The sequence below is a fragment of the Drosophila grimshawi genome, unplaced genomic scaffold, assembly GCF_018153295.1.
Source record: "Drosophila grimshawi isolate 15287-2541.00 unplaced genomic scaffold, ASM1815329v1 contig_311, whole genome shotgun sequence".
Classification (NCBI taxonomy): Eukaryota; Metazoa; Arthropoda; class Insecta; order Diptera; family Drosophilidae; genus Drosophila; species Drosophila grimshawi.
Window position 1 is genome coordinate 8,573,229 of NW_025063098.1, and position 21,885 is coordinate 8,595,113.

General features: G+C 40.4%; 6 protein-coding genes across 9 annotated transcripts in view; 2 read left to right on the top strand and 4 right to left on the bottom strand.

The window, feature by feature from the left end:
* The window catches only part of LOC6563552 (eukaryotic translation initiation factor 4E type 2), a 49,540-nt gene extending 39,757 nt beyond the window's left edge, over window positions 1-9,783 (bottom strand). For 2 of the 4 annotated variants that reach the window (XM_032737695.2, XM_032737697.2), the window contains exons 1-2: window positions 9,142-9,397; window positions 6,986-7,445 (exon numbers count right to left, since the gene is read on the bottom strand). In XM_032737695.2, the coding sequence (XP_032593586.1) occupies window positions 6,986-7,445; window positions 9,142-9,179 (498 nt within the window). In that variant the 5' untranslated portion in view covers window positions 9,180-9,397. Of the gene's footprint in view, window positions 1-1,198; window positions 1,256-6,985; window positions 7,446-9,141 lie in introns of those variants that run through there. The other 2 variants (XM_032737696.2, XM_001989953.2) reach the window with 2 other exon arrangements.
* Window positions 1,201-6,227, bottom strand: LOC116805492 (syntaxin-1A). Its single transcript, XM_032737694.2, has 2 exons — window positions 3,326-6,227; window positions 1,201-1,255 (listed from the first exon to the last, which is right to left on the bottom strand). The coding sequence occupies exons 1-2, from the start codon at window positions 4,195-4,197 to the stop codon at window positions 1,237-1,239; spliced, it is 891 nt and encodes a 296-aa protein (XP_032593585.1). The 5' UTR covers window positions 4,198-6,227; the 3' UTR covers window positions 1,201-1,236.
* On the top strand, window positions 7,545-8,725 carry LOC6563553 (UV excision repair protein rhp23). Its single transcript, XM_001989954.3, has one exon. It carries the CDS (start codon window positions 7,595-7,597, stop codon window positions 8,456-8,458), a length of 864 nt encoding a protein of 287 aa, XP_001989990.2. The 5' UTR covers window positions 7,545-7,594; the 3' UTR covers window positions 8,459-8,725.
* Window positions 9,784-10,401: 618 nt separating the features above from the next.
* Window positions 10,402-11,259, top strand: LOC6563551 (ADP-ribosylation factor-like protein 6-interacting protein 4). The gene is made up of 3 exons (XM_001989952.3): window positions 10,402-10,471; window positions 10,556-10,795; window positions 10,869-11,259. The coding sequence occupies exons 2-3, from the start codon at window positions 10,561-10,563 to the stop codon at window positions 11,126-11,128; spliced, it is 495 nt and encodes a 164-aa protein (XP_001989988.1). The 5' UTR covers window positions 10,402-10,471; window positions 10,556-10,560; the 3' UTR covers window positions 11,129-11,259.
* On the bottom strand, window positions 11,166-13,910 carry LOC6563550 (E3 ubiquitin-protein ligase RNFT1). Its single transcript, XM_001989951.2, has 3 exons — window positions 12,204-13,910; window positions 11,652-11,867; window positions 11,166-11,587 (listed from the first exon to the last, which is right to left on the bottom strand). The coding sequence occupies exons 1-3, from the start codon at window positions 13,824-13,826 to the stop codon at window positions 11,354-11,356; spliced, it is 2,073 nt and encodes a 690-aa protein (XP_001989987.1). The 5' UTR covers window positions 13,827-13,910; the 3' UTR covers window positions 11,166-11,353.
* Window positions 13,911-14,851: 941 nt separating this feature from the next.
* On the bottom strand, window positions 14,852-16,773 carry LOC6563549. The gene has a single exon (XM_001989950.3). It carries the CDS (start codon window positions 16,672-16,674, stop codon window positions 15,010-15,012), a length of 1,665 nt encoding a protein of 554 aa, XP_001989986.1. The 5' UTR covers window positions 16,675-16,773; the 3' UTR covers window positions 14,852-15,009.
* Window positions 16,774-21,885: the final 5,112 nt, after the last annotated feature.

Sequence of the window (21,885 nt, forward strand, 5' to 3'; positions counted from 1 at the left end):
CTGCAAGTAAAATATATAATTATATGTTTGCCAGCATGACATTAAAATTATAGCATTTATTTGTATTTATTGTTTTCTATTATAAACTTTTTCCCATCGCGAATGCTCAGCTCAATTTACGAGCAATCCAATGATTGGCACATTAACTCTCACGAACCCAATTAGCATAGTGCTCTACACTCAATTGCACTCATAATATTAGTGTGATTATTATTCAGTTTATTGTTATAGAATATTTGATAGATGATTATGACGCTTAAAGTGCGCATTAGACAAAACTAACCGACAATTCCGCGATCTCACAACATAAAGAAAGCAATACATATGTGCAAAACACAATATGACAGCATTCATGAGTAAAATTTCAAATGCGACAAAGATTGAGGCGGAGGAGAAAACGAGGCATTTGTCGTTTTTTTTTTTTTTTTTTTTTTTACTGTTGTATATATGTATATACTTAAGTGACTAAAAAAAAAAAATATATATATATATATATAGTATTACTCACCTCAGTTGGGAGAATGACGCTTGGCAGCTGCATGTGGAGTAGCGTTGAGGCTGAAATCTCTTGTTCACTTTGGGATTCATACGTATTTTCTTTTTATTTATTTATTTCTTTTATCGTATTTCGTTTTGGATTTAGATTGTTTAGCTGTTTTTGTTGTTGTTGTTGGCGAGGCTGGACGGCGGAGTCGCGTTTATGTTTTTTTCTTTTTATTATTAGATGTTACAGTGGGCTTGATAAAACACATTGAATGAGGTAAAGGTTAAAGCAGCATGATTAACTGCCATAATACGAAGTTGATTTCGTTTCGACTCGTTTGCGCAACAATCGACGATGCTTGTGTTTTTAGCGTGCTGGTTGTTGTTGTGGTTGTTGCTGGTTTGTTGTTATTGGGTGGCAGTTGTTGCATATCGCATACTCTCTCGTTTAGTGTCAAGTGAAGAAATGATAGAAACGTGCACGCGTGCTTCTTGCAGTTGCATTCGCAGTGGAGTAGAAATTTATTGCTCTGCTCTGCTCGTTGTTGTTTTTTGTTTGACTGTTTATTTGTTGTTTTCGTTTTTGTTTTACTGTGCTTAAAAAGTGCAGTTCCTACGTAAGCATACGCATTGCTTTCGTTGATTCCGTTAATTAGTTTAGTTGTGTTAGTGTTGCAAAACATTTCATGTGTATTGTTAAGTTCAGATTTCATTTTTAGCCACTACAAAAAAGTCTTGTTATGCTTAGGCATGCTACTTGTTTGCTTTGATACTATTTTATTGGCATAGGTTTTGGGTTTTTTTTTTTGTTTTGTTGTTATATTGTTCGCAAATCAAATAAATTATTAAAAATAATGTTTTGGCATGCAGTTGAGTTTTAAGCAAACAAACAGAAAAGAATCCAAATTGCGTGTTTCGTTTGTTGTTGGCGTGGTTAGTCATTGGGTGAGGGGGGAAATGCAAAACAAAAAAAAAACAAAAATAGAAAAAATAAATAAGTGAGTTAATATTGAAAGGAGAATTATTTTTGTGGATGTGTGTGTGTGTATGTGTGAGAGTGTATTAATTGTGTTTGAGTGAGTAAGCTTGAAACTAATGGAAGGACAAATTTTTGAGCGCTATCAGCAAACAATTTTCCAAAATTCTTGAACCCAAATAAACAAGTCCAACAAGTTGACTTTGTTGCCAGCAATTTTGTGTTGATGTGCAGATAAAATCATTAAAAAATCAACGGAAGTGCAACGAAAAAAAACAAAAGAGGGAAAAATAAAACCCGTTTAAATGGAGATAAATGTTGGACATTTATTTGCGCAACAAACTATTTTTTATCAACTCCAAAATTACAGTTAACCATTTAATTTGAGTCTGGCATTTGTTTGAGGGTCTTTTTTGTGGTATTATATATATAAATATATATATATCTTTATAGTCAAACAGCTTCCTCAATTGATATATATATATATTTGTATAGAGCATGTTTTATACGAGTTTTCTTTTGTCATTTGTGTCGCATTAGCTAAAAAATCTCTGTGTTTGTTTTTTGTTTGTTTAATTAATGTAATGTGCATTCCATAAATGTGAACACGATTGGGTAAATAGCATTTAGTAAATAGTCACTATAGTTATTATATATATGCATGTGTATATCTCATAATAATAATAATCTTTTAATAAATATTCAAGAAGTTAACTAGATTTTAAAATACATAGCATTTGCATGAGATTTGCGTACTGAGAGATTTTGTTTTCAGTGTGTGTGTGTGTCTCTGTGTATGTTTGTGTGCGTGTGTGTCTCTGTGTATGTTTGTGTGTGTGTGTGTGTGAGGATCTACAAATATAAGCATTGAGATTTAGCAAGAATTTTATAGGCAAAATGCGAGAAACCGAAACGAATAACAAAGTATAAAGAATGGATGGTTTTTAAATATGTATGCAAAGTAAATCTACTAAAAACTGGTTTCTCTTTTTGTTTTTCTGATGTCGCATTTGAAGTTTGCTTCGCATTATAACAATAATCAATACAATTTCATGATTCTTTTGCAATTACTTTTGTTTCGTTTTCGTTTTGTTTTTTTTTTCTTTTGATTTTGTAGTTTAATATTATTCTTATTACTTTTTAGCTAAATATGTATGTGTTTTATAGAGTTTCAATAGCCACTTTGATCATATATATATATGTGTGTGTGTATGTGTGTATATTTATGTCTAATATGGTTTTTAGACTATAATTATGTGCCTTTTGTTTCGGTTTGTTCGGTTCTGCTTTTTTCTTTTTTTTACTTAACCTGGCTTTACTTTGTGGCTGGCTAATTAAACGATTGTGTTTTCTCTATATATATATATAAATATATATTAAACTGTATGTGTATGTGTCCATGTGTGTGTGTGTGTGTGTGAGTTGAGCATTGGGATATGCATATATCCTTTGCCCAGGCGGCTGTCTGCATAAATAACAACAAATATTCGCAATTTGCCGCTAGACTCTCAAGGTTTCTAAACTAATCATACAAATTAGCTATATAATGCATTTGTAATATATATATATAGAGCCTAATGTATCAAGTGTGTGTGTGTTGTGTGTGTGTGTGTAAGTGTGTGTGTACATATATATATATATATATATATATATTAGCTCACTGGCAAGGGCCGCTCTCTTAACTGTTTAATGCGCTTTTAGGTATTACACATATATTTTTGAATCAATTCTGGGTGGGTTGCACAACATCCTAAACAGACATCGAGTGTGTATGTTTGTCTCTGTTTGTGTGTGTATGTGTGTGTGTGTGTGTATGTATATGCTTGTGTGTATAAATGTGTGTGTTAAGTAATTGCATCAATTTACATGAAATAACTGCTAAGATATGCAGCCGCTAAGATACCCAACACAGTCAAGCATATCAGTATCATGATCTTCTTTCGTCGCGCTTTGCTTTGATATTTGAGCGCCTTTTTGGTATCCTGAGTTGCTGTCTGCACATAGTCCATAGCGTGCTCCACATGATACTCAATGCGATCGATCATCTCGCCCTGCGACTCCACCAGCATTGCCATGTCCATGAACATGTCGTGCAGCTCCTTGATCGATGTCTCCAATTTCATGATATCCGCATGCCGTGCCTCGATATCGGCCAGCGTTTGTTTTGCCTGCTGCGTTTCCATGATGATGCCCTGCGTGAACACGGCCGGATTGCCCTGCTCCAACATATCCTCGAGCTCCTCGTTGGTGGTGGCACGACCCGTAATCTCCAGCTGACGTTGTATTCTACCCTTGCAACGCTCCCGATAATCGGTCTGGGTGCGATTGTATTCGGTCATCACCTCGACAAATTTACGCGACAGCGTCGAATGTTGGGTTTTGCGTATACGCAAATCGGCCGATGATTTATTCTGTTGCTCCTCCTGTTCGATGTTCTGCTCGATGCCCTTGAGTTTGCCGCGTACACGATTCGCGTTCTTCTTGATGTCGGCCATTAGGTCCTCCAGCTCTTGTTTGGTCTTCTCATCCGATTGCGGTGCGGACAATATGGCCGAATGCTTCTTTTTCACCTCCTCAACGTTGTCCTGCACCTTATCGATCATGCCCCGTATCTCCTCCACCTGGGCAAAGAAATCATCCATATACGAATCATGGCCATCCACATTGACGGCCACCTCCTCCGATTCCTCATCGTCCGACTGGGCGGCATGCAAGGCGGCTAATCTGTCTTTCGTCATTTTGCGCTGACAGTGTCGTTGTTGTTGTTCTTCAAGCAGGAAGCAGGCGGAGTGCTGATAACGCTATTTGATTTTTGTTGTTTGGGTTTTTTGTTTTTGTTTTATACGATTTTAGATTTTTTGTGTTTCCGATGTCGATTCGTTAATTTTCTCTTAGTTAACAATTGCAGTTGCACATTTACCGTTTGACGCGGCGAGCTTTTTACGTAAGCTTTTTTTTATAGCGTTGTTGTTGTTATTTCGTTTCGCTTAGCAGAGTTAATTGCCAAGTTTTTTTTTGAAGCGTTTATGTTTGTTGCTCAACTTACTTTTGAACTTTTTGTTATTTCTTCTTTATCTTGTTCTTCGTTTGCTGCTCTCACAAAGTAACTATTGATTTTTCGTAGATTTTTGTGGCCGCTAAATGGTTTTTCGCATGCAGCGCGTGGCCTAAATAAATACTTCTCACTTGCCCTTTTCGTTTCGTTTGGTTTCGGTTCGTTTTGTTGTTTGTTGCTGCGCTGCTTTCTTCTGTCTGGACTTGTCTACTATTATTTTTATGTTTAGTAATAGTAATATATGCAAACACACTACATATATATTTTTATATACATATATTTAATTCTTTGGCTGTCGTTTTTCTTTTTGCCACTATTTTTTTCGTGTGTGTTTTTTGCTCAAGAGAGCGGGCGCCGCCAAAGAGAGAGCGACGACAACGACGACGACGGCGACGACGACAGTAACAGCAGCAAACACAAACACCTCAATGCCAGGCAGGCAGAGCGAGCAGCAGCAAGTCAAGTCAAGTCGAGTCGAGTAGTGAGCAGCGGCAACAACAAAAACGTTAAATTATGACTCACGACGACAGCAACAAGAAATAGCGTTTATATACCACGCACATACATACATATTATATATATGCACAGATAAATTTGAACAATGCGTAGGATTTTTTGTGCATGAAAAGCTTTTTAGCACAATTTTTTTTCTTTTTCGTTTTTATTTTGCACTACGTCGTTTAATCGCTGACTAAACCGATCGACGTTTCTTTACCGTTTACCAAACACGCATTCACATTCACACAGTCAAAGTGCGCGAGTGGTGGGTGGGGCAACAGCAGCAGCAACAGCAGCGGCAGCAGCAGCGTGCGTCGGGTTTTGGCATCGGTTTTGCCGAGATCGATTCACGTTGCAGTTAAATTGTCAGCAGTTAATTCTCACAGCAATGCGTAACTGCAGCGGTAATGCGTTTGCATCTGCTCTCCTCGTCGTTTGCACATTCAAAAGAATTTCGGTTGAGGTTGACTTCCTTCGTACGCGAAACACGTACGAAAATGGGCAAAAAAAAATCGATTTCTGCGCAGGGCTCCAAATGGCGGCTCTCTTCTTCTTTACCGCTTATTTGAGGGAGGGGTGCGGATGGAGGGCTAACTGTGACGTTATGGTTGCTTTTGGCAACGGCAACACGCGCGCGAACGGCAAAGGGGGCGGGGCGGGGGGTACGATTTGTACGGTGGGCGTTTTTCTCTTTGCGTTCCGTTTTGTTGTTTTATTTTCGTTATTTTGCGTGTCGTCTGCTTTGTATGTGTATGTGTTTGTGATGTTTGTGTGTGTGTGTTTGTGTGAGAGAGTTTTAGTCGGCGGGCAGTTCACACATTCGCATTCGCTTTGGTCTTCTCGCCGCTACTGCTGTGGGTGGCAAACATCCATTCACTCGCACTCGCACTCTCTTCTCTATCTCGCTCTCTCGCAAGAAAGCTCGTTTGTTCTCTCTGACTGACGTTTGTGTGGCTTGGATTTAGTTATGTATGTCGCCTATTGTTTTACGCGCACGTCGCTAAAAAGCACACTCGACGCGTTGCTGGCTCTCGTCAATCTGAAACACGCGTCGCCTTCCGGCGCTGGCAAAACCGAGAAACTGCTCTGGCTGCGCTTGAGTGTGTGTGGAATATGTGTTGAGTGCGATTGCGCTGCTCTGTTCTCCTTTCATTTATCTTTTTTGCGTTTGATTTATAGTAATTCGCTTCTCTCTCTCTCATTTACAGACGCACACATGCGAGAGGCAGACGCAGATGCGGCAAAGTTTTTATTGCTTTCATTTCGTTTTTAATTCCTGGCGATCACTTTCCATCAAAATGTAAATTGTTTTAATTCAAAACGCTGATTGCACAATTATTAGACCGTTGCGAAATGTTGCAATTTTAAGCTTTTTTTGGCGTTTTCTTTTGCTGCTCTTTTTCTTGTTTTCACTTTTGTTGCGACACGACGCCTAAAACAAAAAAATACCAAAAAACGCCTGACAGAAATGTACAAAATAATACCGAAAGCGCTTGCATTACGTCAGTGCTCAAATGCCGCTCATAACAGCGACAACAACAACAACAACAGCAGCAGTGAGCAGTAATTCGGTTTGTTTGTGGAACATAATTTTTGCACTGTACGTCTCGCACTCTCATTCGTAAATGAACGGCATGCGCTGTTTTATGAATGGAAGCCGGTGCTTGCAATTAAAACGATTAAAGATCTGCAGCTGAAAGAGAACTTTTACATGTGCAAATATTTCAAATGCAATTGGCACTTGGCAGAACCGACAATAAAAACAGTTACATATATAAATATAAACAAACGCCAACGCATGTAAATAAACGGCACGGTTGTCTATCGATAACTAATCGATATGCACACTATGCCGTTGTGTAGCACTGACGAACGCGCCAAAATTTGACACTCGGCACTTTGAATATGGCTTTCAGGCAATTTCAATATTCTCAGATATTTAAGAAAATATATATTGGATTTGATGGACTTACCGGAAACTTTGTTTGCAGCACAATACCGCAGATTTCATCGCCAACAAGAAACTGCTCACCGAGCATTGCCATGCAAACGTTCTCCCAGGCCCGCTCGATTTTATTCTTTCGCAATCGTATTACCCATTGTCCGCCTTTACTATTCGCCGGATCCTCCCACATTGGCTTGATGCCCTGTTTGAAGAGACTCAACTCCCGATAGGGCTTCAGCGACGTTGGCCTAATGAGATGCGAATAGAGTGACCACCACTGCTGCACGCTGGCACAACGCCCAACCACGTGCAGCGATTTACTATAATCACTAGCAGCCCGTTGCGTTCCCTTGCGCGAGAACCACAGGCAATATGTGTGCTGTAGGCGGTTCTCGTTCGGCCCCACATCCAGTGGGGGCAATTTGTCCACATCTATCTCGTTCTCCACATCGCTGTCATCGCTGTCGACAAGATCCGGCCAGATTTTCCTGTAAGGCAATTTAATTTGATTAGTTTAGATTCGTACATCAAGTTGAAAGTTTTAAGCCCACACACAAAACATCCCCAACAACATAACAAATCTCTCATAACTGTCTAAGCAAACCTGAACTCGAAAAATTACCATACAAATATATATATGTACTTAATTGAAATGAAGCTATCCATACGCACACTGGACCAGAAGACCATCACCTTTGAGCTGAACGATGCCAGCGAGAAGGTGCTGCAGTTGAAGCAACGTTTGGTAGCCTTGCCAGAGATCTCACAGCCGGTGGAGAATCTGCAATTGATCTATGGCGGGCGCATTATGCAGGATGATCACAAGCTGATCGATTATAACATAATGGAGGATAAGATTATAGTGCTAATGACCAAAAAGGTGCAGGAAAAAGAGCAGAACAAGCAGCAGCAGCAGCAACAACCTGCTCCTCCAACTCCTACTCCCGCTGAAGTGCCACGCCCCTCGCTAACGCCCGATGAGCAGCGTGTGCGTGATCTCATACTGATGGGCTATGAGGAGCAGGATGTGCGTGCCGCATTGCGCGCCAGCTTCAATCATCCCGAGCGTGCCATCGAGTATTTGATCACAGGGATTCCCAATCAGGCTGACCAGCAGCAAACAACAGCTGGAAGCCACGATGGAGCTGAGGTCAGCGAGGCAGCCGAGCGTCTCAACTATTTAGCCACTGATCCGCGCTTTGCGCATGTCCGTGATTTGGTGCGTCAGAATCCAGAGCTGCTGGAGCTGGTACTGTCACATCTGAGGGAAACGGATCCAGCGGCCTTCGCGACCATACGCAACAATCAGGAGGAGTTTGTCAATATGCTCAATCAGCCGACGGCAGCCGACCTAAGCAGCGACGATGAGGCGGCCGTGGAGCGTCTAATGGCGCTGGGATTCGAGCGGGATGTCGTTGTGCCGGTCTATCTGGCATGTGACAAGAACGAGGAGCTCACTGCCGATCTCCTCTTTCGCGACACTGACGAGGAGGATAACTAGGCTGGCGCTCTTTTTGTGGCAAGCAGGAGCATAACTGACATATTTCAAGATTCTAGCAGAGAGTAGATCGTGATATTTTTTTTTTAAATTTTAAAATGCTAACTATTTGAATATGTTTTAGAATGTGGTAGTCTTAAGTACTCACGTGACGTGACATATTTATCATACTTTCTATCTTTGTATCTAGAATTGAATTCTATTTGCAGAAATCCTAGTTTTGAACATCAAAATTTATTTACATAATAAACACAATTTTCTCTAAATTAATTTCAAGGGATTTTCGAAAATTATGCACCTAAATGATTATTAAACAAATAATAGTAAGAAACTGAATCAATAATAAGAATTCATAATTGAAGGCATCAACTTTAAATTCTAGATAAAAACCGAAATCAAAATCTGCTCAAACCAAAATGACTCCTATAAGTTTAACTGTCCGTATTCAATAATGATATCAGATAAATATTATTATTATTATTTTGTTAGAGGTTGACTCTGTGTATAAATAAATATCAGAATTTAAAAGTGGAGAGTTTAGATTTTCAGACGATTTTGGGTTTTGATATATTAGAAACATAACCTAACAAACGAGGCGATAGCACGGGAATAGGGAAGGGTAAGTGCGGGGAGGGGTTGTGGGGGGGTTGGCAGAGATATGTTGCCCTAAATTGATATCCACTTACGATTCATATTGTTTGCTTGCCACCTTCTCCATGCTCATAGTGATTTCCTGGTCTCCGGCTATTTCGAGTAACAAAATATTGCGCGGCTGAATTTTGGATATTATGGTTTGTTGTTGTTGTTGCTGTTGCTCGCTTTTAGCCGCTTTCTGCTGTGCTTCTCTCTTGTTGTTGTCGGCTGATTAATCCGCTGGCCTGGCCTTTTGGTGTATGTGTGTGTGTGGTTTCTTGTTGTTGTTGTACTTTTGTTGTTGGCGTGCACGTTGCAGAATGTGTTTATTTGTCTGTGTGTGGCTTGTTGTTGTACTATCTGTCTAGTTGCCAAATCGTAAATTGTTGTTGTTGTAGTACTTTTAAATTCAGCTCCTTGCTTCTTGCGTGTCGTTGTGTTTGTTTGTATGTGTGCGTGTATGCGTGTGTGTGTGTATGTGAATATATGAGTGTGTGTGATTTCCACACCACGATATTATCGCGTTTGGCTAATTGGCCGCCGTTGGAGCGTCTGGATTGCGTTCTCAGTCCCGTGGCGTGTTATTGTAGTTGAATGCGTCCAGGTGGTAAATTGTTGACAAGATGTTTGGCTCTTTTTTGATTTTAATGGTTTTTATCGGCGTGCTACGTAAATAAGTCAGTGCTGTACAATTTCGTATAATCACTCGACGTTTTGCAACACCCCAACACTTTTCGGGGCGAATGGCTCTTATTGCAACGGCAATTGCTTGCGGAATATACAATTTATTAAAATACACACACCGATCACTTTTTAATTCAGCATTTCATTTGATTCGCTTTCTTAATATGATTTTTTATTACTTCGCATAAGTTATCGATAGTCAATCAGCTGATCCATACAAAATCAAAACACACAACCAGTGTGACCAGATGGGCTCCAAACACACAATCATTTCCCTTATGCATCGATAGCTTATCGATTTGCTGTTATGGTCATAACAAATAAAGCGCCAGGTTCCCTTCTTTGTTTTGTTTTTGCATTTTTAATTTAAATTAAATACTTTAATAAGAACACGTCTTTAAAATAATTATATGCTAAGTTGGATATTATCAATTAAAAATTTCGAAGAAATTAACATTTTCTCACTACATCGCAATCGTTCTCAAGGGTTGTAAAATATTCTAGTTGGTGGTACTTAATGTTAAGTAACAGTGATTCTGTTATGGTTCTACATTATAATTAAATGCATTTATTTGCTTTTAATGTTTATCGCTGTAACTGCAATAAATCTTCAGCTGCTTGAAGAAAATTCAAATTTGTAAATCAAAAAATCACGCAGGAACAGCTGATTTTGCAGTCATTACCTAGTGTTAACAACACGTCAGTATAAGTTCCGTTTTCGTAGCGAATGTTAAATAAATAATAAAAAAAAGTCGATCTCGTTTGATTTTTCTATTTATTCAGGCGCAATGGGCAAAAGCGACAAAAAGGCGAAGAAAAAGCACAAGAGTGAGCGTAAACAGCACAAGGAGAAGAACAAAGATAAAGTCAAGAAATCAAGGAAACACGAGAAAGCCAAGAAACCCAAAGAATCGCCGTCCGCAGCAAATAATGAAATGGCGCCTGCAATTCCTCCTCCGAATCCGCCAGGCCAAACTGCAACTGCGGACAGTGGCAGCGAGGAAGATTTCGCTATACCAATAGGTCGGTAATAATCACAGTTAACTCTCGCCCCCTTTAACCATATTCATACTATTTGCATACAAACACATTTAAGCGTTGATGAACAGCAAATCGCACGCTCCCGAAACGCCGGAGGAGTATCAGAGACGCCAAAGCCAAATTCGACGTGAAGTTGATCCGGTTACGGGTCGCACGCGCATCATTAAGGGCGACAGCGAGATATTGGAGGAAATTGTGAGTAAACAGAGACATGGCGATATCAATCGAAAGGCAACCAGCGGCGATGGCGAATATTTTGAGGCGCAATCCTTTGCAAATGCCGTAGCCAGCAAGCGTCGCAGCAAGCCAAAGTAGACATTTTGTTCTCATTCAATTCAACAATAATAGTAGGTATAGTTAATAATTAATAACTGTTAATCTAAATAAACAAATGTGCAAGCATTCGCAAAGAATGTCGACTTATAAGCTATATACACACACAAATATATATATAAATGGATTGAACGATTTAGAGGCATAGATAGATAGGATAGATAGAATAGATAAATTCCTAGGCACTGTTATTTCCAGTTGGCTGGCCTAGTAGAGTTGATGGAAGAAGGTGGTGCTGCCATCCTGCCAGGCCGGATCATCGCTGACCTTGGCCCGGCACATTGGACAAGTTTGCTCGCGCTTGAACCACGTCTGGACGCACTCATCACAGAATATATGTCCGCACTCCAATAAAATGGGTGATTTATACGCATCATGGCAAATGGGACACACAGAGCCAGCGGCATCTAGTTCATCCTTTGTGGGTGGCCGCTCTGAGTCCTATTAAAAATCGATCATTATACTGTCCAAAAATTGGTGAATTCTTCTTAACTCGATAACTTACAATATTGCGTCTAAATGTTGTAATGGCTTTCTTTAGTGATTTTCCACGTTCGAGCAGCTCAAAGATCTTAGCGCCGAGGTACAAGGATGAGAAGAGTCCACCCGAGATGACCTCCAGGCCCGAGTATGACTCGTACAGAAACATAAACCACTGAGACATGGGGACGAGGGCGCGATAGAATTGCGATGTGTACTCTACTAGAACGTAAAGACGTGCCTGCAAGTGATATAGTAAGAGATATATAATTTTATATATATATATTATCAAATTGGTACACAACAAGCAAATAATTTTAATTTGTGATTAGGTAAATACATTTTAAGTAAAGCGATTTCTTTAGACTCATAATCATAATTTGTAATCTTTAAGAACTGATTACAAGCAATAAATATTAAGATCAGATTATATATTTTAAGTTAAGCGATTTCTTTAGACTCAACTTAAATGATTTTGAAGTTGTGCAAATTCAAAAACATCAGAATTAATCTTATCTTCTTATCTTATCGTTAGAAAGATTTTGAAAAGTTTCAGTTTCTTGTGTACTCTACTTACTCGCACTTTCAGGCGTATCACATTGATGGGCAGTAGGGTGACGCCGATCTTGATGAGAATGGTGAGCAGCTTGAGCAGCAGATCACTGACGGCCACATAGTAGAGGAGTATGCCCAATGGAATGATTTTGGGAGCGGCAGTCTCATTCGAGTCCTTGAACGATTCCTCGAACGTTGTTGTCGGATTATCGAGGATCGGAATGTCAATGCCGTCAATCGTTCTGTAGTGGGTTGTGGATACATCAATGGTCTGATAGGATTTCGTCGGCGGCGGCACAATCAAACCCAACGGATCTGGCGGCATTGTAGCCAAATACAGACGCACTGCGACCGTCACCGTAATGAAACATGCATCGCGCAACAGGACGGCATATTTCTTTTGGGCCAGTTGTGAGACCTGAAGCCTCAGTGACCGATTCATATTGTACATGATGGTCTGGAGAATCAGCAGATCGAGTATGCCCAACAGATGATCGTGCATGAACTTGATCAGCAGTATGCAAATGATGGGCAAATAGCGCACAAAGTGACTCAGCAGCTGCACCACCATGTCCGTAACAATATTATCATCGTCGGCATTATTCTCGTGCGCACCCGGTGCAGCATCACCATTGCCACCATTGGGTGTGCCCGGACCACTCTCAGAGACTGCACCGCCGCCATCAGGAGTGTCAGCGGAATGTGTTGCATCAGCCGCCGCTGATGCTGGCGATGTGAGACCAATGACGCTGGCATTACGACCATTTAGACTGAGGCGTGCCTGTTGCTGTCCTTGCTGCTGTTGTTGCTGTTGCATTTCACCTTCGCGCAGCGATACGCTTCGGCCCATGCCGCTGTTGTTGGCGCCCACGCGCGGCGGAATGGACGCACTGGTGCTGGCCTGCGATGCTTCCGGCTCGCCCAACGGCTGGTTCATCAAAATGTGCGTATTATCAACGGAGCCAGTGGCTCCAGCAGCTGCAGCTGTTTGTGGTGCAACATTACTAGCTGATGCAGTTGGCTGGTACCGAAAGTTGGAATGTGCAATAAAGGAGCGCACTGCTTCAGTGGACGGTGCCGTGGACAGCGAGAACATCTCATTCAAATTGACGCGCCAAAAGCCAAGTTGGCGCATGCTCGCTGGCGTGGTGACGCCAGCGGGCGTTGGCGGCTCCTCAATGCTGCCGCTGTTGGCGCCAATGCTGCCACTGTTGGCGCCAACGCTACGCGACTGCTGCAGACGACGGTTCATCTGAGAGGTAGCACGGGCCGGTGTGCTACTTACGGGCGTAAAGGAGCGCTGTCGGGCCAGCAGCGAGGTTAGTATGTTGGCACCAGTGGTACGACCACTGCCAGTGAGGCTGCTGCTGCGTGCTGCTGTCTGTAGCTGTGGTGCATGCTCCAAATTGATGCTAGTGCTTGTGCTAGCCCCTGTCATTGGCTGGGCCGAGGTCATCAGCGACAAGGGCGGCGCCGGCGTCGGCGCAGGCAGCAGGTAGTCATGTTCAGCTGTCGTTGACTCATTGTCGTCACCGTCGTTGTCGCTCTCAATGTTTATGGCGACGCCAGTCGAGGTGCTTCTGGCCGGCTGTATCCCGCCACGACCCCGGTGCAATGAAGCAGCATCGCTTGGCCCGTTGTGCATTGCGTGGCTTATGGCTCAACTTATTTGCTCTTGCAAAATACGTGTTTTCGTTTTGTGCATACGCGAGTTGAATGTTCTACTAGTCAACTGTCAACGTAGCCATTCGCGTGTCAACGTTGAGAAACAGAGTTGCAACCCAACTGACAGTTACAACTGTTCAACGGAGCGCAAAAATGCAATTTAAATTCAATGCAAGCGATGATCCCAAATAACAATTTACTTTACCTTGAAAAATATTGTAAATTTGCAGCAAACACATTTGTAAATTGGTATGGTAATGTTATTTTTGCTCTGCATATTATGTGGATACGGCCCATTTAACAATTTAATGTTTCGCACCTTGCACTTTCGGCCTTGTTAGGCGCTGTTAGGTATTACATCCCTTACTCCTTTTGTAAGGGGGGCTGAGTCTGATAAGGATAATGTAAATGATTCAGTTACCGCCAGAGCTAACCGCAATTAAACTGACCTAAAGCCGTTGCCCGGCAACGCCAACGAAAACGAAACCTAAACGTGGCCAAAACCACCACCATAAACAAGGATACGCTTGCAGGATGGTCGGCAGTGGTGGTCAGTTTAGTTTAGTTTAGTTTGTGCTGCAGTTCGTTGGCTAAATAGAAACAAATACATATGTAATGTGTGATGACATTATAAATATAAACAACATGGGTAATAATTCATAATTCCGTTTTTAATAAATAGTATTTACATATGTGTGTGTATAGACTTTATTATGCAAAGTCAACAAACTTATGTACGTGCGAATGATTGTGCCAGATCTACATAAACAACCAAATACATACATACATAAGTGTTAATGTTAATGTGCCTTATGCTTAAGTGTAGGCAGGCTATAGCCTAATCTTCTTAGATAGATTCTGAACCCCATTGGATGTGTGTGAGTGTGTCTGTGTGCCTTGTGTATGCAAGCAAAATAAAGTAAAAAATTAATGCGTATTTGCATATATATATATATATATATATATATATATATATAGGCATATATAGACATATATGTACATATATGTATGTATATACGTGGCACGAGTATGTACATATTTGTTATTGCTATTTTGTTCAGTCTGTGCAATCTCTCTCGCTGCTCGCTGCTCGCTGTTGCTAGCGCTGCTGTTGTTGTTGCTGTTTCTAGCTGCCCCGGCCGGCAGTTGCTGCACTGCGTCGTTCAATGAACCGGCGCCGTGATGCGCGGCGATAAACTTTTGGTCTCGCTGCGATTCCGTCGCTGCAAAAATAGCTTGACGGATTCCAGCGGCAGCTGAAAGTGATAGTAGGCGCAATAGGGCAACGGGTCCCAATAGGCGAACAGTGCCTCTCGCTTATCGAGCGCCACCTTCGACGTGTTGCGCTCCAACGTTGACCAGCTCCAGCTCCAGTTGGCCTCCTCCGTTGTCGTCGTCGATCCGCCACTTCGCCGGTGTATGCACATGCACTTGATCGCCCGGCACAGCAGCTGGGCATGTGAACGATTGTGACAGATGTAGGGCAGAGCCACGCCCAATCTCACACCGAGCGGCACAAATTGGCCACCGTGCGCCGGCGACTTGACCAGCCGGAAGCTGATGTGTCCATTGATACTACGCTGAAATCGCACCTTGGCAAAGAAACTGCTCAGCCAGAGCTCAATCTGTGCCTCATCCTCTCGTCGCACCGGTATCAGATTCTTCGTATGATGCTCCACACGGCAGCTGACATTGGCGACGACCCGCGAATCCTTGACCGTTGTGCACGTGACAAAATGATGATAGCCGGGCTGATCACGCACCACCATCCAAGGTTGTCGTTCACTGATCTCATGCTGACTGAACTTCAGCAGCTCCGCTCGTCTGTTGGGCAATATGTACTTGTGTCGCTCCATGACGCCCTGCATTCCGCATGCCATGAATATATTCCGATAGCCAGACACTAATCCACGCTCGTACAGCTGATGTAGTTGCTCCTGTGCCGTGATCACCGTATGCGGCGGCAGCGTTATCTGTTGCGATTCACAGCGCTGGAACAGCTCCAGGCAGTCATCCAGCTGTTGGGTCTCCCGTGCACCAGGCACAAAGCTGGCGCAGCCCAACAGCTCCAGATGCGGCTTGGTCAGCGCATCGTAGTAGGCCGGACTGGTGGCACAGACGGGCACATAGACAGTTGGTCGCTCCTTGCGCACAATGTGACACAGTGCCGCTATGTACTGATCCACATTGCCACTGCTCGGTCTTGGCACCACATAAAACTTATCCACGCAAGTCGAGAAACGCGTCAATCCGAACAGACCCTCAAACTCGAAGACCACAACCCGTGCACCGGACCCGTAAAAATTGCGGGCCAAATGTAGGGTCTGAATGGTGCTGCCACTGCTGAGGAGAACGGTTCGTTGCCGTTGTCGCTGCTGTGTTCCTGGTTGCTCATCCTCGTAGCTAAGCAGCCATTTGACCATAGCGATGGGTAAGCGCAGCAGCTTCCAAAATATCCAGAGTACGGCCGATAGCCAGAAACTGGGCGCTGCTATCGACAGTGGAATGTAGAGCATATAACGCAATAGGTTCATTAACAGACGCATCAAAAGCTGCGGTCCAAACAACAAAAGATTTCGGCTTGAGGATTGATTTGAGTTTTGGACATGATTGCCACGCAGAAGGCTGCCATCTGCGGTCCGTTGGCGACGTAGCGTTATAAAATGACGATGCGGCGTATTCTCCACATTCTCGGACTCATCTTGGCCGGGATGCTCGGGGATGCGATCCAGTGAATTGAAGCGACGAAATTTGGGATTACGGGTGGCTAGACGCAGCTGGCGGGCGTGCTCCTGTTGCTGCAGCAGATCATCCAGTGTCTGCGACATCTTCACTCACTCACACGAATACGACTCTTGATATTCGGATTCCGTCCGTTTTTTTTTTCTTGTAATCTTTAGCGCTCTTCTCTATGCCGTGCAAAGCTGGCAAAATTCGAAATCGGACTAAAGCGCCGCTTAGACAGAAGTTCTACTTAAAACCTATGATGTTTGTCTGTTTGGGCTCTGCAACGGCGGCAAGATTCACGGCGATAACGCCTGAGACACATTAACAGATACGGCAATACCTATAGGCTATAGCCATATAGTAGGTATGCATACGGATTTGCGTTACTTCTTATTCTTGATCTTGTTTTTTTTTTGCTTTTTTCTTTTTTCTCTGTCTGCCAGTCTATAAGATTTTGCATTGTATCTACACTGGCAAAAAAAAAATGGCTACTGAAAGTGCGAGAAAGTCGCAAAGCAAATCAATTGCGAAAAACGAAAAACTTTCCCTTTTAAAAGGAGGCTTTAACAAGATGCCACTCTTAAAAGTAAATATTTTCAAATGATATATTGTTTTTGAATTATTTTGCTGGAAAAGTTTCGCGTAACATTCGATTTAAGAACCAATCAATTGCTTTTAAGTCACATACTGACAAGCTAAAGAATCCATACTTCAGAGTCTTTTGAATGTTTCTTTTTTACTAAAATTTGAGCAATTTTTACATTTTTAAATTTATCAAATCATAATCATTTATATCATGAAGCCAAACTATATAAATGATCGATTGAATTTATAATGAAATATTTTCTAATATCTAATTTTCTGGAGACATTAACTATATATAGATACTATTGTTATTATATTCAAACTTGATTCTTTAGAATGTCAATAACATCTCAATTATTATTTATTATTTTATATTTATACTTATTTTTTCTAAGAAATTAGATCAGGGAATCAAATTTGTATATATGCCACTAGGATATGAAATCAACTTGCTATTTGTGATCTTAAATTGGAAATATGAAATGCTAATGCCTAGTTTTTGCTTGTCAAGAAGGTAGACATAATTGAACAAATAAATAAAATAAATAGCCTCAATTGAGTGTTAGACCCGTGATTTTTCTCAGTGCATTTGCGTTTGTCAATAAATATAAATCATTCACGTTCAGTTGGGTCTTTCTTTAGCGCTGTTGCCAGCGACACTTTGCCCACCTAGTACTCAGAACTGCAACTGTCTTGGGCATATCCCTACCAAAACCAATTGAACTCCAGCTTCCATTTGACTTCCTAAGTTTTCAACGACAGCCATTTCGTCGCACTAGCCACTTGCTGTGTGTGTGTGTTGTGTGTGTGTGTGTGTGTACTTTGATCATGTTGTTAAAAATTAATCCGTTTGTACATATATAAACAAATAGGTACTCAATCCCATTGCAAACCGCCAATTGCGGCATAACGAGTGGTTCCGACTGCGACAGCGACAGAGACTAGAGCTGATAACACGCTGACTATGAACCCAACACCCCATTAAGCAAACCACAGCAATAACAACAGCAACAACAATAACAACTAAGTACTATAATGACAAGACAGAATTAAGTTACTTATGGTTCAGAGTGACAGAAAGAAAATAATCACACACCTACTACACACTATAGTTTTGATTGCGAAATGTCTCATTTAATAATGAGCATAGAAAATACTGTGTATTTATTTAAATGATTAAGAACGGTAAGTGAATAACGCCTTAACCTTGCCAATGCCAATGCGGACTTTAAACAGCTTAGCTTAGATTTACTGGTTGTTTATAGTTATATTCTAATTTTACAGTCAGACATCTTGCACCTTGATATCTGTACACAGGTTAAATGTGGCTGCTGCTGCTGCAAAAAATAAAACTGAAAATAAAATAAATTATAATTCAAAACATCATCGCACATTGATAAGAAATAATTAGATTTCAAACATTTTTAGTAATATTTTATTTATATAATTCTTTTTTATTTTGAATATTTGATTGTTGTTGGTTTGGTTGTTGGGCAAAGCTGGCATGTTCATAACGGAGAGAGAAGCACGCACCTTTCAACGTGTTCAACGGTTTGGTGCATATGTGTGTGTGTGTGTGTGTGTGTGTAATATTCCTGATATGCATTGGGTAGGTGGAGAGGTGGAGAGGTGGAGGAGGCACCGGTCATCACCTATGAGTATTGATAACCTTCAAAGCGTTGGCATTGGCATTAAATCTACTTAGTCGCAATAGCTGTTTAAACATATGCCAGGAAACATTTTGACATTTTGCTTCGGCCAGCTGTCTAATTGAATATATTGAATATTGAATCAAAATACCTAAACATATATATATATTTCAGCATAATCTGTATGTATTTCTATAATATGATATCAGCTACAATTTCTGATTGAAAAATGGTCGGAGTATATACTTATATGCAAAAAAGAATAACGACAGACGCATCAAACACAATCAGTGCAAGTTAGGTGCAAAGTGCGTTGAAAACATATCTTGAATTCCAAGATTACAAGAGTATGACATATTTATTAATTACAAGCTCAACCTCCATCACGGATCTTCTTCCGTTAACAGATTGTTCGGTTCGGTTTAATGTTCTCAATTTTTGCAATCTCTATATGCACTCCACTAATTTATCATAATAAGTATTTTGAGACATAAACTGGAACTTTTATGATAACTCGGTTAGTATATATATATACTATATATATATTTACTGTAGATATGTATAAATACCTCGAGGAAACTAACAATTTCCTTACATAGTGGGATTATTAATTTTATTAAATTTACTTTTACCATATTTCACTAAATATATTCTTTTAATCTGTCTTTGGATCAGCTTCACTCAAAAAAATTAAATCGCTGTGTATTTTAAAAATCGAACAAAAATCCTATTTTAAATTATTTACTTTTTGGAAATGTTTGTATAAATGAAATCTTAAAATCTTAATGTTTAATAATAATAAAAGTAACAAAAAAAAAAACAATTTTCGAGGAATATAAAAAAATGGAAAAGAGACATATTATTTTGAAAATGTTAGAAATGAGTCCTTGACGCCCAAGGTATGCAGAATTTCCAAAATTTGGGGAGATTTCTCTTCAGTCTAGTTAGAAGCAATCTGTAAATACAACTTTTGAAATGATTTACTGAATTGAGTTTAATATACTTGCTCGCATTGAAGACCCATTCAATGCAATATTTTTTTTTTTATTTTGAACTCTTTGTTTTAATATAGTATTTCAATGAATTATGTTTGTGTTCATGTTTCCCGCCCCCTATTAACTTGACTCACAAGTGATTAGCATAATGTGGTGGTTACTTTTTCATGATAATGACGTTGAATCGGCAGAGTAAAAGAAGAATACGTTAATAAGAAAGGGGTAAGCCGCATTGACATAGCACACAATTTATTGCACTGAACTATTTGACTTATTAAACGCAGTTGGGCATGAATTTTGTGAGATGCTCCAGCACACATACACACAAACACACACACACACACACACACACACATATGGATATATATATATATATATATATATATAGAAAGCGACGGTAGGCCGGTTACCATGTTGGAAATATGCTCTGAGCCACGATTTGCATTTGTTGCTTGCTGGCACGGGAAACATAATTGTGACTTCTTCCTGCCTTCGATGACTCGCAATCGCAATCAATTTTGGTTGCTCGTGGTAACGAGGAATTTGTTAATTCAATGCTTATTTTACTTCACCCTAAAAACCCCAAAGTAAACTCAATGCAAACAGCGCCAAGTTGCAGCCGATCGGGTGGACTGTCCTTAATGGCAGTTAGAAAGGTTCGAAAGCGAATCCGTTCGAGTCGTCGACTCTGGCGTCCTTATGTAAATGGCCTCGCACAGCGATTGGCGCTCAGTCGTTTGTGTTCCACGGACCCCACCAGTTGAGAAGGACGCAGCCTGGTTAGTTGCCTACTGATCCTGATTAGTTACTTTCACAACTAAAACTGCCGCATGCGAGAACATTAGTTGCGTATTTCCGCATTTTTGCAAATTTGTGTCAATTGCCCCAAGCGGTGCTAACTGTGAAGTGGAAGTGGGTGTGGTTTTCTCAGTTACTTCAGTTACCAGTGCCGGGCGTGGTGTGTTATCATTTACCCATTTACCCGTTTACCCGTTACCGCCCAACAAGGAGCCAAAGTGGTGTGTTCAAGTAAACCACACGATTACTTGATGAGTATTCAATTGAAGCTCAATCAGTTAACAAGAACATTTTCATATTGTGCGCTCCAAAATCTGATAATTCCGATTTGTGCTGCCAATAATTGGATAAATATCAAACGAAGTAAGTGCTAATTGATTTCTCCTATACTTTTATTGCTTCCGAGATTACCCTTCTTACTCTGTACCAAACAAAATAGGGTATTTACCTTTTTAATGTCGACTAATATCAGTCGACACAGAAATATACCAAAACTAGAAATAAATCAATATAGTACAATTTTAAGTTAATAAAATACAGCATTTTATTAAAAATTAACAAAAAACTAAGTAATATTTTTGGGGGTATTTAGTATAAATTTATGTACGTATATATGCCCAGTATTTTCTCACATCTGTATTTCATTATAAGTTTAAAAAAGGCAAATTATTGCTATACAAAATATTTAATATTTTAGTCGACTGTTAATAATTTTTTTCAAAAATGATAGGATCGTAATAATACTCTTATCTAATGAGGTTGTTCCCAAAATCTTCAAGAGGATATTCTTCTGCAGAAGCTTTTGAAATGTCTTTAATAAAGAGGCATATTTGAGATTTGGAATTAAGACTGTGATTTGTGTTTCCAAACTATTTCTATTATGCTCAAAATGTCATTATTTTTATATATGGATTTAGTTTTGATAAAGATATTGGGATGGAAAGTTTTGACCATCTGTCTTATATTGTACTACGTTTTTAAATGAATTTCGATGCCAAATCATATTGCTAACATTAAAGGCAGTATTGGGCTACACTGCTTTTGAAAATCGATCCAGTTTTCGCAATATTATAGCCAAGGTCGTACGCTGGTATGGAGGTGTTTTAGAAAGCTTCTCCTGCATGAAAAGCATATTTTAACTTTCGATTTTTTGGGAAGGGGTTTTATTTGAAATTCGACCAAATTATAGAATAGAATTGGCAAGGCCATGTCACAAATAGTGTACTAAATTGGGTACCTGCGAGTGGATATCAAAGTGGGTGCCAATGTGTAATTATCAAGTGGG

What these genes read in the sequence shown, in the direction of transcription:
- LOC116805492 (XM_032737694.2), bottom strand. Translation starts at nt 4,197, where the DNA reads ATGACGAAAGACAGATTAGCCGCCTTGCATGCCGCCCAGTCGGACGAT.
- LOC6563553 (XM_001989954.3), top strand. Translation starts at nt 7,595, where the DNA reads ATGTACTTAATTGAAATGAAGCTATCCATACGCACACTGGACCAGAAG.
- LOC6563551 (XM_001989952.3), top strand. Translation starts at nt 10,561, where the DNA reads ATGGGCAAAAGCGACAAAAAGGCGAAGAAAAAGCACAAGAGTGAGCGT. An exon ending in AGATTTCGCTATACCAATAG is followed by an intron (nt 10,796 to 10,868) that starts GTCGGTAATAAT and finishes AACACATTTAAG; the next exon opens with CGTTGATGAACAGCAAATCG.
- LOC6563550 (XM_001989951.2), bottom strand. Translation starts at nt 13,826, where the DNA reads ATGCACAACGGGCCAAGCGATGCTGCTTCATTGCACCGGGGTCGTGGC. An exon ending in TGATACGCCTGAAAGTGCGA is followed by an intron (nt 11,868 to 12,203) that starts GTAAGTAGAGTA and finishes TATCACTTGCAG; the next exon opens with GCACGTCTTTACGTTCTAGT. An exon ending in CAACATTTAGACGCAATATT is followed by an intron (nt 11,588 to 11,651) that starts GTAAGTTATCGA and finishes GATTTTTAATAG; the next exon opens with GACTCAGAGCGGCCACCCAC.
- LOC6563549 (XM_001989950.3), bottom strand. Translation starts at nt 16,674, where the DNA reads ATGTCGCAGACACTGGATGATCTGCTGCAGCAACAGGAGCACGCCCGC.